The sequence below is a fragment of the Triticum aestivum genome, chromosome 7D (genome assembly GCF_018294505.1).
Source record: "Triticum aestivum cultivar Chinese Spring chromosome 7D, IWGSC CS RefSeq v2.1, whole genome shotgun sequence".
Lineage (NCBI taxonomy): Eukaryota > Viridiplantae > Streptophyta > Magnoliopsida > Poales > Poaceae > Triticum > Triticum aestivum.
The window spans coordinates 106,785,781-106,802,443 of record NC_057814.1 but is presented as its reverse complement, the minus strand read 5'-3'; the positions used below and the strand labels follow the sequence as shown (position 1 = coordinate 106,802,443).

Below are 16,663 nucleotides of genomic sequence, written 5' to 3'. Positions count from 1 at the left end.
TCTGAGGATTTACCGATGAAGCACACGGGCCATGGCGGCGACACACATGGCACTTGCCCGTCCCCAACGCCTCCATCGCAGCAACATGGGTCGTCCCCTGAAGCATCCAGGTGCCCCCTCATATCCCCTTCAGTAGCGCCAATCGAGGTACGCCATGAGTGGCAGCGGAGAGCTTGGCAATTGGGGGAGAGATGTAGGTGAATGAGAAAAGGTAGGAGACAGAATGGAGAGATAAAGTTGGAGGCGAGCGGCTCTCAGGCGGTGCGTGGTCCACAGTAGGACGCGTGGCACCCGGCTGAGGCGGCGGATTTCTTTCGAGAAATCAGCCGGCTGAAGTCAAGCATTTTCCTTTTGAAATTGCGGACATTTTTCTGAAATTTTCTTTAAAGCAAAGAAGAAAAAAGAAACTAGACAGAAAAATAAAGAAGCAATCAAAAAGAAAACTGCATTTAAAAATTCAAAACAATGTCTTAGCTTTGTCGTGGCTGCTGGTTCTTATAATCCGCATTTTTATAATTAAACATCAAAGCTCATCAGCTTGTTTGGCGAAAGACAAGCGTTGAATTTTCCACTGTTTCCACACGACAATGGGTCAGCTCAGTCGGGAGCAGTCCCTGTGCGGTGCATGCCTATCGGCCGCAATGCGCGGCGTATAGGAGCTCACCTAAGGAGGCGCCTTCGTCTAAAAGAAAAAAGAAAAACCTAAGGAGGCGCTTTGCTCTGGTTGGTTGCCAGGTTAACGCCTAAGGGCGTGTTTGGTTCCCTGTGTTGTATCTGGCCCGCACCCATCATGTAAAGTTTGGGTCGTTTGGTACCCTGCATGGGCCCTTCAGCCTGGCCCGATGGATGCAAAAAGGGGCCTCTCAGCCAGGCTGAGGGATACGCAGGATTCGAGCGTATCTCGGATGCAGGCTCGCTCGCTCGCTCGTTTTTTTCCTCTTTCTTTCGTCTCTTCCCCAAACGCCGCCGCCACACCTCCCCTATCCCCATGGCTCCATCGACCGGGCCTCCCGCAGCTCGTGCTCACCCCACCGCCGGCCTCCGTCCTCCACGCGCCTCCACGCCGACAAGCGCCTCCACACGATCCCGCCGGCCCTCCTTTGATGCACGGCCAACTCCCTCCTGCACTTGGCCGCCGACCATGGACGCCACTACGGCTTCGCAGAAGTCCAATCGCCGATGAAGAACGCCGCCGCCATCAGGACCCATGGCCGCCGCTTCTCATCAAGCGCCGCCGCCGTCCGCGAGCAAGTGACGCTGCCGCGCGCCAGATCATGCCCCGTCGTGCCGCCGGGAGCAAGGATCCCACCGTCTGGAGCCATCGAGATCCTGCCTCCCCGTATCCCGTCGCCCTGCGCTGCTGTGTGCTCCTCTTTCCACATCAATTTCAGTGACATTCAGACAAAAACAGCACCGCATGCAGCCATATGATGCAAGTTCACCAAACATACATCACGACGCAACTTTGCATCGCCTCAGCCTGGCATCGCCTCAGCCTGGCCATGCTCAGCCTGGATCCTCCATGCAATGCAGCTGAAAGCCACCCTGGCAACCAAACACGCCCTAAGTGTATAGCTTTCTGCTTGTGTGCAAGGTGACGAATCACATTCATGGAGTTCTAGGCGAAAATAACAAAATTTGCAGACATTTCTTAATGGAAATTTGCACGTATATGTAAAACATTCAACAATGTCTATTGCCAAAAAAAAAATCAGATTTTTTTAATGATCTTTGATACTCCCTCCGTCCCAAAATTCTTGTCTTAGATTTGTCTAGATACGGATGTATCTAACACTAAAATGTAACTAGATACATCCGTATTTAGAAAAATGTAAGACAAGAATTTTGGGATGGAAGGGTATTTTCAATTTTATTATTCATAATATGAGTGCATTTGAGCTCGAGAATAAATGGCATCATCATCATCACCATCCTTCCTTCCAGTTTGACACTTCAACATTCTGAAGGTACAATCCACAGTAACATGGGATGCACTAAACGCCTCAAAAGTTTCTACTGGACAAGGAAAGAACGCAGCAACAAACAACAATCCCGTAGAAGAGGGCCCGAGTGGCAGACACACAGGGGGCTAACGTCACGCTATCTAATTATACACCATATACTTCGGGGTGGCGCTAAACTTTTGGTAACCCTTGATGACCTTGTTGACAGCATCAAGGAAGTCCTTCTCCGTGACGGTCTTCCTGCGCGCACGGATGGCGTACATTCCCGCCTCTGTGCACACGCTCCGGATATCGGCACCTGTTACAACACACAAAGAGACAGACAGGGATACATGAGAAAACTGTTGCTCATGACACACAAGGCATGGGATCAGATCATGTGATACTCGTGTCATGCCAGAATACTAGACTCTTACCAGTGGAGTTGGGGCAGAGGCGAGCAAGCAGCTCAAACCGGATGTCCCGCTCACAGTTCATCGCGCGTGTGTGGATCTTGAAGATCTGGGTGCGGCCCTCCAGGTCTGGCAAGCCAAACTCAACCTTCCTGTCCAGCCGCCCAGGACGCAACAGTGCCGGGTCCAACGTATCAGGCCTGTTTGTGGCCATGAGGACCTTGATGTTTCCTCTCGCATCAAACCCATCGAGCTGATTGACAATCTCGAGCATGGTGCGCTGGACCTCATTGTCACCCCCAGCACCGTCGTCAAAGCGAGCACCACCAATGGCATCAACCTCATCAAAGAAGACAATGCATGCCTTCTTTGACCGAGCCATCTGGAAGAGCTCACGAACCATCCTTGCCCCTTCACCAACATACTTCTGGACCAACTCACTGCCTATCACGCGGATAAAACATGCATCGGTCCGATTGGCCACTGCCCTGGCAAGAAGAGTCTTTCCAGTTCCTGGAGGACCATAGCAAAGTACTCCCTTTGGAGGATCAATACCCAGCTTGACGAACTTCTCGGGGTGAAGCATAGGAAGCTCCACAACCTCCCGCATCTTCTCAATCTGCTCCTTGCAGCCACCAACATCATTATATGTCACGTCCGGCTTTTCTTCAACTGTCATCATTGTAACACTTGGATCAATCTTGGGTGGCAAAGGAATTTGAATCTGGTACTTATTTCGATCAACCCTGCATAGTACACGGGAGGAGAATCAACATATGATGCAACTAATTCAAGAACAAGCAAAAAGACAATAAGATGTTTATGCAACAAACTTTGGTGATCCTACAGCAACTGTTGAATCAACATATAATGCAACAAATTCAAGATCAAGTGAAAACATAATATGAACCCTCGCAGCAATAAAACTGCAGCAACTGTTGCTTGTTTACATTGTGCCAAATCCTAGTGCTAATTGCTATATCATACTAGTAGGCGATAGCCACAGCTCAATTGAAGGGGTATATCAAGATGCTTCTTTGGAAGTAGTACCCACTCAGTTATTGCACATCAGTGATGTAGCTTAGCACTCATAACTATTGTTATTAACAACTTTTCTCTAGATTTTCGTTAAGAAGAGTTCGCCCTTACGCTACACGCGCTGACGGTAAGTGTTGACACAAAGCATAATCAGATACAAAAAGCATTTTGAGAGCAGCCAAATGAAAGATGTTTAACTCATTAGAGAGAACAGACAACTTACCCAACTCTCATTCCTTCCTCAATATCAGTGGGCGAAACTTTGTCCCCCAGACCAACCACAAACTGCAATATTATCCCCCAAAATAAACATCATCAATGTTCAACCTCCAGAAGATATGATTGGCCTAAGACGGTAGAATGCTGACATACCTTTGCGATTTGCTTGACATTGATGACATATTTGGCATCATCAGTATTTGGACTTATGATCTTCGTGCATCGAGCGACCTTCACAACAGGATTTAATTGACTATTAATTCACTGTGGAGGATATGATAAAGCACAAAGGTCACAACAAAACCGCTAACTCTATGCATTCTGCAGAAGGTTAAGGCGGACATCAGGCTAATTCACCTGCAGTGGTTGCTCCTCTTGCATCATCTGTTTATCTGACACAAGATCCCACTGGCTTGGTGGAGCCAACCCAGTATCAGACTCCTTTATCCCTGCAATCAAATCAGACGTGAAATTAGCTAGATGGAACACAACAAGGTGGAATCGCACAGGCACTTAGAAGAATACTGATAATCCAGTACAGCCACCAATCAGACTAGCCAAAACTGGTGAGAAGTTGGAAATGCAACTGCATATGTTTGAGCATCCTAATCCTAGCCCCAGAATTAAGGGGTGGTCAGAGGACACATCGATGTGCACGTACCGCACAGGTCGTTTATCTTCTTGGCCATCTCCTTTATCTCCTTCTCGACCTTCTTGATGCTGTTCGAGTACGGCCCAAGCCCCTGTAGAACAGGAAGCCATCCATCCAGAATTAGAAAATTCCACCCAAATCGAGACGCTGCAATTCAGCAGACGGTACGGCATATGCCTCGCTGTAGAACACGAGAATCAAAACCAAACATCCTTCTCCCGCGTCCCGACGCACAAATCGTAACGACGCGGACTATGCGGCCAGCAGTTTCCCCCAAATACACACGACAACAGAAGCTGAAAACCCTAGACGGCTAGATCTACGCGGAGCACGAATCCCTGGCCCCGAACAAGCCCGGACGGCGGAGAGCTCCGGCCGAGACGCACGGGGCGGATCGATCCGGTGCGGGGGGAGGGAGGCGCTTACGTAGGTCTTGAGGAGGGCGATGTCGTCCTCGTCGAGCGGCCTCGGGTTCTTCTCGTTCAGGAAGTCGTCCTCTGGCTCCGGCGCCATGGTCCTGTACCTCCTCCGGCGACGGCGACGGCGAGCGGCTGCGCTGCGGAGGCGGGGTCTGGCGGCGAGAGCGAGCGAGATGTGTCTCTGTTGGGTGCCTGCTCCTGTATATATGACTCGTTTTTCCTTTCTCCTCCGAGTCACTTTCCTCTTAGGTAAGCCACGCTCACGTGCCCGTACGATGCGAATCGGACGGCTCAGAAATTTTGGTCTCCGAGCCGGACCGCTGCATCAGCTCGTAGGCGAAGCGGTTTGCTCTCTCCGTGCATATTCGAGTTCCGGATGTACTACTACCAAGCTCGTCACACTGCGTTTTTTTAGTTGGCTCGTCACACTGTTGAGGTTGAGGTTAAACTATCAATTTCCTCATATTGCAAAAAACTCTTCTGTTCACCTCACCGATCTTTCTGCGCGCATTCATCGCCTTTATGACCGTCAGATATTTTTTTTAACCAAATGGCTCCGAAGTATCATTTTTCCACGGTTTAGCTTTGCAACTGGATCAATGTTGAAATTTTTGCCCCGCAACAACTAGCTTGTTGCAAGATTTGGATCTCCATGACCTCCAGACACGCGCGCCAATAGACACACGCCAGCGTGGACAAATTGATCTCCTTCTTCATCGACCCTCCACTCTCTCCTCCATCGACGGACCCGGCCCGCTCTCATGCTCCATCTCCAAGGTCGTTGGTCGCCTGATGACCTCGTCCAAGCCGCCTCCCGCCAGATCTACGCTCCTCCGGCGAGATCGACGCCGCATTGCCTTGGCAGCCTCCGCCCCTCGGTCGTCCCCGACGTCGCCTGCGTCTGACGTTGCTGCGGATGGCGTAGAGTGGGATCCGCAATTTATTTTGTGTCTTCTGCAACATCATGTTTCTGCATCAAGACTCTTGTTTTTTTTTGAGAGTACGCCAAAAGCGTACCATATTTTTATAGAAGAGAGCAAAGTGATTTACAAGAGATTCCTAAGAATAGATGCGTACATCCATTCTCGGCAACACCCGAACACAACCCACACCTAATAAGACTAAGCCTACTCTCTCACGAATCTTGACAACCAAGACTCTTGTTGGAAAAAGGCTCTTGTTGCAATAGGTTAAAAGGAAAAAGAAGTTTAAAAAATTTCTGCAACATGGTCTTTGTTGCGAATAATTTCTGCAACTAGACCTCTGTTGCAGAAAATACTGCAACATATTTGTTGCAAAGATGATGCATGACGTGGGTAGATCACACGACCATCCGCGGTTCATCCAATGACAAGGGAGGCAGCCGATCTTTTAACTTTATCTGCCGGCAAACGCGTAGCATGTATCTTGATATCACGCCATGTTTATGTTTGTTCAAACTACTAGGTTCCCTTCCCGCAAAAAAAAAAAAAAAAAACCCTACTAGGTTCCCGCAAAAAAAAAAGTTCACTCTTAGTCATGTTAACGTGGTGACTCACGGTCAAACAAACCAGTTTGGATGATAAACTGCAAAGACAATAAAATACATGTCGTAGTAAGATTCTTCTCCCCACCTTACAGCGGCCTGGCATCGGCATCGACATCATTTGGCATTCCGTCCATGCGTTACCGTCAGGATGCCACTGCGCTAACCAAATGCCACGGCCACGAAAAAAAAAGACATGCCACGGCATTGTCGTTACAAGGAACTACGGCTATTTTGAGTTGATCAAAAGGAAGAAGAAAAAAACTAGTCTTCTGTGGCGTAGTACTGCGGGGCGAGCTCGGCCAGCCACAGCGGGTCGATGCGGGTGAGGTTCTTGACATAGTTCTGCGTCGTCCGGACCAGCTCGTTGAAGATGACGCAGTCCGGCTTGGTCCGGAACAGCACCGACGAAGGGTGCATCTGCACGCTCTGCCCCGTCGCCAGCGCCCTGCCAAAATCAACAACGCACCAAACCATGAGCTTTTGAGAGATTCAACTATCTAGCAAACATCTCATTGGAACTTCCAAGTGTGTCGGAGAGATCGTGACAGAGTGATCGGGTTCAGATAAACCACACGCTGAAACCGGAGGGGTACCTGAATGACCCATCTGGCTGCCGCATCGCCGCGTTCAGGAAGAAGGCGGCGGTGAGGCACCTCCTGAACTGAACCATGTCGTCGCCGCACGATGACAGGTTAAGCCCCATTTGTTGGACATGGCCCTGAATTTGGCTGCACCACACAGAAAGCTTCCATGTCAGCTCACTGTTTCATCTTAAATTCCTATTTAACTGGAAACACTTCCCAGATTTTGGACATATGTGCTCAAGCTGGGTGCAATTGTTTTTTTAAAATTAAAATTCGTTAGCAGGGGTCTCTGACTCGAAACCTCTTGTTCTAAGAACATGTTGAGTTTCATGCACTAACCAGCTCACCAAAGAGCTTAAGCAGTAGTCATGTAATAAGGGGGGGGGGGGGGGGGGGGGGGGCAACCCCTTTCATTTCAAAAAAAAAAAAAGAGCTTAAGCGGTTGACAAAAGGAAAACAGTGCGTATACTCACAATTCAACAGTTTCAGAATTAAAATCACTCAATGCCCACGGCAGCCATAGTATATTCCATTTCATCATTTAAGAGAATGCATCCAATCTGGTCCAACAATTCAGGCCTTCAATAATAGTGTAAGAACTAACCTGTGAACATCACGAGCATGTCTTAAAGACCGATAATTGATGAAGTTTTCGAAGCACCATCTGTTCAAAGCCTTTTCCATTGTCTTTTCTTTGGCATTTGCGTTTTTGCTCTTTTCCAAGCATTCTGCGGCAGCTCGATATACATTCACCAAAGTTATATGGTCTCCTTCAGAGCTTTCAAAACTCTTCCTAGCAGCTCTTGCCTGAAAATGGGTTGAGGTAAAAGGATCAATGAATAAACACACTTGTAATTCCTCAAGAAAGAGACAAGTGCACTATTAATTGGTGGTAACAGGGGAAGAGCCCAACCAAATACAATTTGAACCTTAGAATTCCTCTTTGGCGTGCAAATGGAAAATCATAAGGTAGAGGCTAGAGGTACCATTTTGGTGGTAGCCTAAAGGTACTTCAATACAGACATCAATAAAACAGTATATGATTCCACCACATAACTATGAAAATGATTCAATCACCATTACAAAATTCTTCGGCACCAATAAATTTTGCACTCTGGGGACTTAATAATGGAAGCAATGAATGCTAGTCTTTCTAGCCACAGGGAAACCCAAGTCCATAGAGATAATGAGAGCAAGTGTTGCAGGAAAAATGTAAACACTAGTTTCTCAGAAGTTAAATACTGATAACTACATGAACATTCAATGAGATTTAAGCTGTGTTTTCGGAAAATATATTCTTGGCAATTAATCAATGATCGCCAGTTCATCAAGAACCTGCAAAGCATGCAGTGCCACACACCAGGGTGATAACTCCATTTATAAAAGTAAACTAAATCCAAGACCCACCACATAAGATGGTAACTACTCATGGCTGGACCCAAAGCCCGTTCCCCAATTTTATTCAAAACTTTCTAGCATTTTCAACTTCAAACAACATGTGATCACAAATACTATTCAAATCGATACAAAATAATCCGAAACAAAACAAAAGCCATCAGTATACTGTTCATCCAGGACAGGAAAACGGGTAACGATCCAGTTCCCGCCGGTTTTTCAACCCTCCCTGCCTCCCTGGTCTTGCATTATGTCTCAAAAATACATCCAATGGTCTTATAACTACATAATGTCCAGTAAGAACCTATTGTGGAACATATATCAAACCAGTTTCTGGGGACTCATGAGAATACCTCTTCCAACTTCTCACGTGGGGTGAAGAAAATTGACTCCACTGAAAGCATAGAAACAACAATCAACATTTCTTCCAAGCACTTGAATTCGTTCGACACTATCAATGCCTTGGAGTACATGGGATCTAAAGGCAGCCTAGCCATCTGTTTACCCACTGGATCTGACAGCTTATAATCATCAGTCAAAGCTCCTAGTAAAATCAATTGCTCCAATGATTTCAAAATGGACGTCCTGCAGTAGGTTTGGCACAATTAGCAAAACTTGATGTCCATACAAAGCAACTTGCTATTCAGCTTATACTACAGATTTCTGCAAAGCTTATAAAGAATAGTGTTGAAGTTTTCAGTGAATGCATTCATCATAAGGTTCGTAACAACTTAACAAGTCCAGACAGAAGTTTGCTTTAGCAGCAAAATTTAAGCAGGCTGGGATCATTGTCACAAATAATGAAATATTTCAAATACAGTATTACAGGTGAAATTACTAGTGTGTATCTTCTCAGTGCTATGATATTTGAGTTCTGCATAGGCAGCAATTGTCTAACATATAATTAAGCACAGCAGCGCACATTAAACAAAACATCAAGCTCACACATTGCCAGATAAATTTCATATGAGTAATTTTGAGTTTATCTTTTGCCATGTTGATTGCACTTTTTGCATGATACGTCGGTGACTTCACTATACTGTAATCAGATAGGGGGCAACATTTTCTTTTACACATGAGCAGGAATAAGAAAACAGAAGTACGAAAACTCACCTTGATGGTTTCTCCATAAAATCGAAACCTATGATGTCATCAATCCCAAGAGCTTTGAGCTGTAGTACAACATTTGCGAGGTTACATCGTTTAATCTCAGGAATGGTCGATTCCGCCAGTTTATCAAACTCGCATTCTTGGAACAACCGAAAGCACTTCCCTGGCCCCTCACGTCCAGCACGGCCACTGAGGGTAGAATAAAAAGGTAAGAGAAAGCACACAAAAATTATATTTGCTTGAAAATTTCTACCTCCTTTGAAGAGCCTGTGCTTTAGAGACAGGGATGATGATTAGGGACTCCATTCCAGTTACAGGATTGTAGGCGCGTGCTTTGACCATACCAGGATCAATAACATATTTAATACCAGGTATCGTTACAGAAGTCTCTGCAATATTCGTTGCTAGAACTACCTGACAGACAAACTGGACATTAGCAAAATGCTCCAAGCCTTGCATACTACACGAGTCATGTTTAGTGAAAGGAAATTATGGAAAATGATAACAAGAAAATGCATTGCTCAATGAACCTTGCAAAAGGTCGAATTTGGACATGCAGATGCAACAGATGTTGCATGGTGCAGGAATACAGGAAAACATAGGGCGAGAAATCAAGGCTACCTAAAAAAGTAATAGGCTGTTGGCTACACACCAGCACCAAGTGTGACAAAACCAGGTCGAGCAAAAATGAGGCTCTGCTCACAGAACCTATAAACAAGTCACTAAGCATCACGGTACAGTACAAGGTAGGCCAGAGGCCTCGCAAAAAAAGGTAGGACCAGAGAAATGAGATGGAAAGCAGGAAAAAAGGTAGGGAGCGTCCAAAAAAATAGCGGCAGAAAGGGAGGGAGGGGGGTACTAAGTGCCTGTCAAAATCCAACAGCACAGAAAACACGAACAATAAAAAAGCCTACTCCCACTGTGGCTTGTGCAACCAGGAGTTGTAGGCTGTAGCCACTCCGCCAACGCTGCGTCTCCACCTTCATGAACATAGTCACTGCGCATAGATCATGGTTTTCTTGTGCTAAACGAACCAAATTAGCAGAGTAACCATGGAATCCAGGTCCTTGCACCACTGCTTCGGAGCCTGTTTGTGTTTGGCCAGCCACCAATCTGCTAAAGTGTCCTCAGCCGAGGCTGGCTCAATGGGCATAATTTGTTTCCATGTCTAGCAGAGAACTAATTAACTGCCCCCTCAACCCTCTTTTTTTGCAACTGCAGACTAATATAATGTGGGTTTTTTATTAGCAATAACATAAGTAGTTGTGTACAGAAGTGTAACTCTCAACCAAACGTAAGTAACAGAGCACTACAACAGATATAAAGAGCAGCAACTAAAGTGTTTGTCATATAAATATGTTGGAAGTGGAAGAAAGGAAAAGTAAGCATTGAAAGAGCATAAAGATTCACCTTCCGGGCTCCAGATGGTGCTGGCTTAAATGCATTCATTTGCTGTTCTGATGGAAGAGATGAGTAGATAGGTGTAATCCATATCTTGCTACTATCTGCTGGAAGTTGACGAGCACGCTCTTGAATAAGCCTCTCTAGTGATTCAATCTCCTCTTGACCAGTTAAAAATGCAAGAATGTCTCCAGGTCCTTCCTCCAAATGGATCTAAGAAAGCAAACATCCAAACATGAAGTTCATAATCAAAGAGGGCTGGCTACATTAAGTCACAGTTGAAACAATAGGCTCTGCTAATTAGAAGATACTACTAAATTTAGGCCCAGACAAGATACATTCTCTTATCCTGGTTTCTGAAGGAAGCCTTTTTCTTTCAAAAACGCCTTTTAAGTTTCTATATAGACTTCAATTTTCTTTCCTCCTCCCCAATACATCCACATCTTCCATGCAAATAGGGTGATGCTCACCTGAAAGATCGTAACTAGTGTAGCATCTAGATAATCCGACTCAGGCTGATAAGTATACAGTGTGTCCACGGGGTATTGCCGTCCTTGAATATGTACAGCTTTAGCGCCACCAAAATAATCAGAAAAACACTTGGCATCCAGACTAGCAGACATAATAATCAGTTTTAGAGGTGCAATCTTTATTCCCTGGCATGCCTTCAGGGTAGAAGATTGAGAGTGATCTGGTCTGTCAGAAATCTTTCCATTTTTATTCGCATGAAGACATCGGGAATGCTGCACTTTTTTCAACAAACCCAGCAATACATCTGTATGGACGGTTCTTTCGTGGGCCTCGTCAACAACTATAACACTATACTTAGACAAGAGTGGATCCAAAAGGGCTTCCCTGAAAATGAAAAGCAATTCTTCTATTACAAAAGTGAAAGCAATTCTTCTATCACAAAAGTAAATTCACAGATCAGACAAAAAAGAGATAGAAAGAGATGAACCCACGCATTCAGCCATCTATAACATGGCAAGATACAGCTGAAACAATGAATTGGTCAACGGTTTTTCAATAGAAACATCTCAAAAACAAAGAACACAACAATAAAAGTTACAGTGGAGGAAAATGCAATATACAACTCCGAAGCAAATAAAATGATATATGGGCTTTCTTTTGTGAGAGAAATAGACTATGTTGCCAGTCTCAGGTCCATGCACATGTAGGGATGAGTACTGTCACAAATGACTGAAACAGAGAGAAAGCTTGAATACAATACTGGTAGATCTAGAACATCACCCATCTCGAGAAAGATAAAGAAGTGTTTGTTCTACCTATTTTTTTCCTTCATTCCTCCGATTTTAACTCATAAATGACTTATCCATATATCATTTGAACAGCATTACAAGGGCATAGCCATCATGCTGGTAAGTGCTACTACGCACATGGTAAGAGAATTGCATGATGTAACCCTTCAACAATTGAAACAATTCTCTATAGGAGCATACAGCATTAAATCAACAGTTACGCAAAACACTACAGAAAAGAATCAAACAGCAGGCAACAAAGTGGGTAAAATATCAGATGGACACAGGGAGCTAGCATAAAACAGAATAATAGATCATAGATAATCAAACAATAGACAATATGGTTGAGAAAATTACCTTAGAAGCAAACCATCGGTCATGTACTTAATCCTTGTTGCATTAGATGTGGAATCATCAAATCTTATAGAGTATCCAACCTTTCTGCCCAACTGATCATTGCATTCCTCGGCGACACGCTTTGCTACTGTCACAGCTGCAACTCTTCGAGGCTGAGTGATGCCGATGACTTTTCCATCCTGACAAAACCCACCATCATACAAAAACTGTGGCAATTCTGCGTAGCAAAACAAAAGAAAGAGTATGATTTTGTAACAAAATACTTGACAGCCATATGGTTATTCTTCAATAAATGATAAAGAATGCTCCTCAAAAGAAACCACAGAAGCAAATATGGTCCGTGCTGGTCAAGCAATTCATAATAATAATTTCCGTAAGATAGAAACGCTACGGCACAAAGAAAAAATGAGGTTGTCAAGCATAGGGACCTCATTTCGTTTTTATGAAATATTCCTTCAGTCACACTCCTACTCTTAAATCATGACGTATGAGTTAAATTTGAACTAAAACCACGCCACTTATTTCCGAACGGAGGCAGTACCAGACTAACAAATAACAACATCAATTCCATAAATGGACAAACAATAATCACATTCATCACAGAGCTACAGTCTTTCAGAAATTGCTTGACCCAAGAAACAATGAGCAATGGAAGGGGAAAAGAGTGCAGTGAAACACTTACGAGTCGTTTTGCCACTACCGGTCTCGCCGACAACAATCAGCGTGTCATTCTTCCTCACCTCATCCACAAGTCTTTTCTCCACTGCAACCACAATCATCACCACCAAGTCATGTAACAAATTTATTGACAGCTATATGATGTTTCTTCAATAACGGCTGAACAATGCTCATCAACAACAACAAATAGTGTCTCTTACTAAAGCCAAAAAAAACCAGGGCGGAAGGGAATCAAACATTTGGTATGCAAACCCACCTGACGCGATGGGAAGCGACTTCCTCTGCTGACGAATCAGCTGCTTCCTCCTGTTGAACCCAACAAAAGCATATGCTCAGTCCCCCAAGCAAATAGACCAAACAAACGAAACAAAATTGGGGCGAGGGTAGTAAGGGTTGGCACCGCGCGTTATGCTGCTGCTTCTGCGGAGAAGCGCCGGAAGAGAAGGACGGCATCTCTGGTGCTGGTGCAGACGCCCGGGCCCTGAAGCTCGCCACGGCAGGCATGCAGTGCTAGCTCGCCGGATTTTTTTTCTGCGCCGGCGACGGGGAGGAGGAAGGGTAGGGCCTCGGCGGTGGCGGGTCTATGATTTTGAAACAGGGTGGTCCACCCTAAAAGAAATTACAATAAATATGACATGCCAAAAACACAATAGAAATTGATCGATATGATCTTACGAACATATGGAAAATTCTCAATAAGTCTTGATTTTGCATTAAGAAGAGCCTAAATACCTAGAAAAGTTCAAAGAAGACTATGCGCATGTGTTCATTCTTCCACGTTTGATACATATATGTAATCATGTGGTCCTAATTGACATTCTGTTCTTCATGATTCAGTAGTAAGTAGTAGCATTCCTGGATAGAATTCAGTAGAGTAATACATTAGAGTTTACAAAGGAGCACAGCGAACCTAAGTTCGTAACGAGAAGTACTGGCAGGTGGCAGCACGACGAGCACTGAGTAATGAGTAAACAGAAATTGGGGAACAGACGGAAATCTCAGCGTACCTCAAATCGGGCTGGGCGGCTGGCCGCGTGCCTTCTGCAGGTGCGCAACGACGGGCGCCGGGCGTCGACTGCCGAGTGCGGTCTGGGCGGCTGCGGGCTGCCGGCTGGGCGTGGTGGAGCAGGGCAGGGGCGGGGCGGGTAGAGTCGACGGCGAGCCACGGAACCAGGCGGCAAGTTAGGGCGGGTGGAGTCGACTTCTCGGGCTTTGGAGCAGACGGGGGGTGGGGGGGCGGGGCACGTTCCGTCGAGTGCCGCCAAGGAGGCACACCGCCAACCCACGGGGGCGAGAAGGAACCGCCGGTCGAGCGGGCAGAGAAGGCAGGCGGCGGGGTGAGGGGGCGGAGATGGCTGCGGCGGGGCGAGGGGGAGCGGGAGGAGACGGCGACGGGAGGCGGCGGGACAAGAGCGCACGAATGGGCCAGTGAAACTGAAGCCCAACTAGCTAGCTGGCCCGTCTGTTGCAAACTTTTTTTTGCGCCCCTCCCATTACCCCTCAACAAAAAAAAAATTCTCACCCCTCCCATTCCATAAAAAAAAAATCCCCTCCCCCCTCTTGCACGTCTCCTCTCTGTTGGGTCTCTGAGTGACGGTGGCGCGCGCCGAGGTGGGCATCCATTAGGCTCGTGAAGATGGCGAGAGGTGGCGGCCGAGAACAGGGGAGCTGGCGTGAGGAATAGCGAGAGTTGGCTTTGGATAACGGGAAGCACAGGTTGTTGTGTTTCCTCCTTCGCATGACTATCTCTCCTCTGACCAAAAAGCTCTTTAATGTGGGCACATAGTAGTTTTTTAAAAATAAGGCATAATAGTTCTTTTTGAGGAATATCTAAGCAATGACAGTTTATTGGTAGATTATAGCCTTGAGGATCAATTTAGAATGAGTTCTTGATTGAGAGAAAGGTCTCCGGTCTTACTAGTTAGTACCACTAGATGATCCGTTATGCAAGTGGCGCAAAATCCAACTGCAGCTAGGAACTGAGTTGAACCTAAGTTCTTTTTTCATACCTCAATCGGGTTGATAGAAAACCAACTAACACCCCGCATGGCAAGCGACCTGAACCATCAAAACCGGGCACTTGAACATGAGGCCACATGAGCAGAAGGAAACTGCGTGAATCGATTAGACCACTAACACTCTAGGAAAGAGTGCGACCAGTGCACGTGCAGCATACACATCAGCTGGTCAGGCTGCAGCGCCGAAAGGCCAGGCAATCATGGGAAAATGCGACATCCGGCCAATCGTAGCGATCAAAGCCCGAGCATCGCTCATTGCGAGCGTGATAGCAGCGTCGCTCACTACAACCCGCGCGTGTGCCAGGTCACGATCACGTGTCAAACTAGCGATCTTTAGATACATTTCGCGCGGCTGTCGCAGCGATCGATTTCCGACAAGGCAGCTATGAAGTAAACTTTCCTTTTTAAATGAAGGTAGCTGAGAAAAAAAGGAAACAACCGGACCCACACTTGAATTCACAGGGGAGAAATTATATGAAAATGACACGCCCGGACCCCCACCAGTTGAATTCACGGGGCGGATATTTTTTACTCCCTTCGTCCCATAACGTAAGATATATTTTAACACTAGTGGGAATATGTTGCAAACACACCTGGTGGGCCCCCCTACCCTGTCCGATAGCACACATGTGTGAGGCCGATCGCAAGTAGCGACGCGCGGACGTGAAGGAGCCTTTTCCCATTTTCTATCCCTGTAAAGATATCATTTGATCAACAAAGCTTAGTGATGTTGCCGAAAAAACACAAATCGGGACGATTAGTAGTAGTGGCGGTGGTCGATCCTTGTTCACAGTCGAGAAGCTTTATGTTCTTCATCGACCGCATCATCTTACTGCTTTTTCTGCAGGGATCCTCTTAATTGACAAGGAAATAACTTATTATGTAAAAAAAGTACTCCCTTCGTTTCTAAATATAAGTCTTTTAGAGATTTCAATATGAACTACATACGGATGTACATAGACATAGTTTAGAGTGTAGATTCACTCATTTTGCTTCATATATGGTCTATATTAAAATCTCTAAAAGGACTTATATTTAGAAACAGAGAAGTAGTATATAGATAATTCTCTCTCCTCCATGACTTTCAGAGTGGTGGGGCCCCTCACTATCCCTATCTCCAATCCTAATCTTCCACCTCGGGTTGTCCGTTAAATCAGTAGTTGACCTCCAGGTACACCTAGCACTGGTCAGTAAATCCTCCCTTTAAGACTCCCTTCGTTTTCATATACAAGGCCACTTTATATTTTTGTAAGGAAAGAGAAGTGTTTTGGATTTTGTACACATGTGTAATGAACCATCAATTTATGTTCTGAATAAGCTTGCTATAGAGTAATGTTCCATTTTACAATGGACGTGATGAGATAGATAAGCTTTATATAAGATCGTGGCAACCATGTTGTCTGTTACTGAAGCTTCATAAAGACAAGCACCAAAATTGTATAAGAGAAAATAAAAGTGGTCCTAGATAAGTACCACATGCTTCCTGCTCATGGCCACGATAGGTAATTGACATTATTCATTTTTTTAGAAAGAAACAAGAAAGCGATGTGCATCTGCTTCCAGTCAACCCATGTTACAAAAGATGGACAATCTAGCATAGAGAAAACATGATACTACTACAACCTATAGTTGTTACAAAATGGAAGAGA

At 45.5% G+C, this 16,663-nt stretch overlaps 2 protein-coding genes across 4 annotated transcripts; both read right to left on the bottom strand.

The window, feature by feature from the left end:
- Positions 1-1,907: 1,907 nt before the first annotated feature.
- Positions 1,908-4,908, bottom strand: LOC123165650 (26S proteasome regulatory subunit 7A). The gene is made up of 7 exons (XM_044583343.1): positions 4,692-4,908; positions 4,275-4,356; positions 3,971-4,062; positions 3,767-3,844; positions 3,618-3,679; positions 2,381-3,102; positions 1,908-2,262 (listed from the first exon to the last, which is right to left on the bottom strand). The coding sequence occupies exons 1-7, from the start codon at positions 4,776-4,778 to the stop codon at positions 2,105-2,107; spliced, it is 1,281 nt and encodes a 426-aa protein (XP_044439278.1). The 5' UTR covers positions 4,779-4,908; the 3' UTR covers positions 1,908-2,104.
- Positions 4,909-6,205: 1,297 nt separating this feature from the next.
- Positions 6,206-14,414, bottom strand: LOC123166130 (pre-mRNA-splicing factor ATP-dependent RNA helicase DEAH10). Of its 3 annotated transcripts, none has more exons than XM_044583895.1 (13): positions 14,004-14,414; positions 13,397-13,605; positions 13,253-13,302; positions 13,001-13,081; positions 12,319-12,535; positions 11,173-11,557; positions 10,712-10,915; positions 9,555-9,715; positions 9,305-9,490; positions 8,545-8,776; positions 7,401-7,603; positions 6,806-6,940; positions 6,206-6,657 (listed from the first exon to the last, which is right to left on the bottom strand). In XM_044583895.1, exons 2-13 carry the CDS (start codon positions 13,498-13,500, stop codon positions 6,474-6,476), a joined length of 2,142 nt encoding a protein of 713 aa, XP_044439830.1. In that variant the 5' UTR covers positions 13,501-13,605; positions 14,004-14,414; the 3' UTR covers positions 6,206-6,473. The 3 variants fall into 3 exon arrangements, with proteins under 3 accessions (XP_044439830.1, XP_044439832.1, XP_044439831.1); XM_044583897.1 differs by having other exon boundaries at positions 13,397-13,577; positions 14,004-14,395; XM_044583896.1 differs by lacking the exon at positions 14,004-14,414 and adding an exon at positions 13,729-13,825.
- Positions 14,415-16,663: the final 2,249 nt, after the last annotated feature.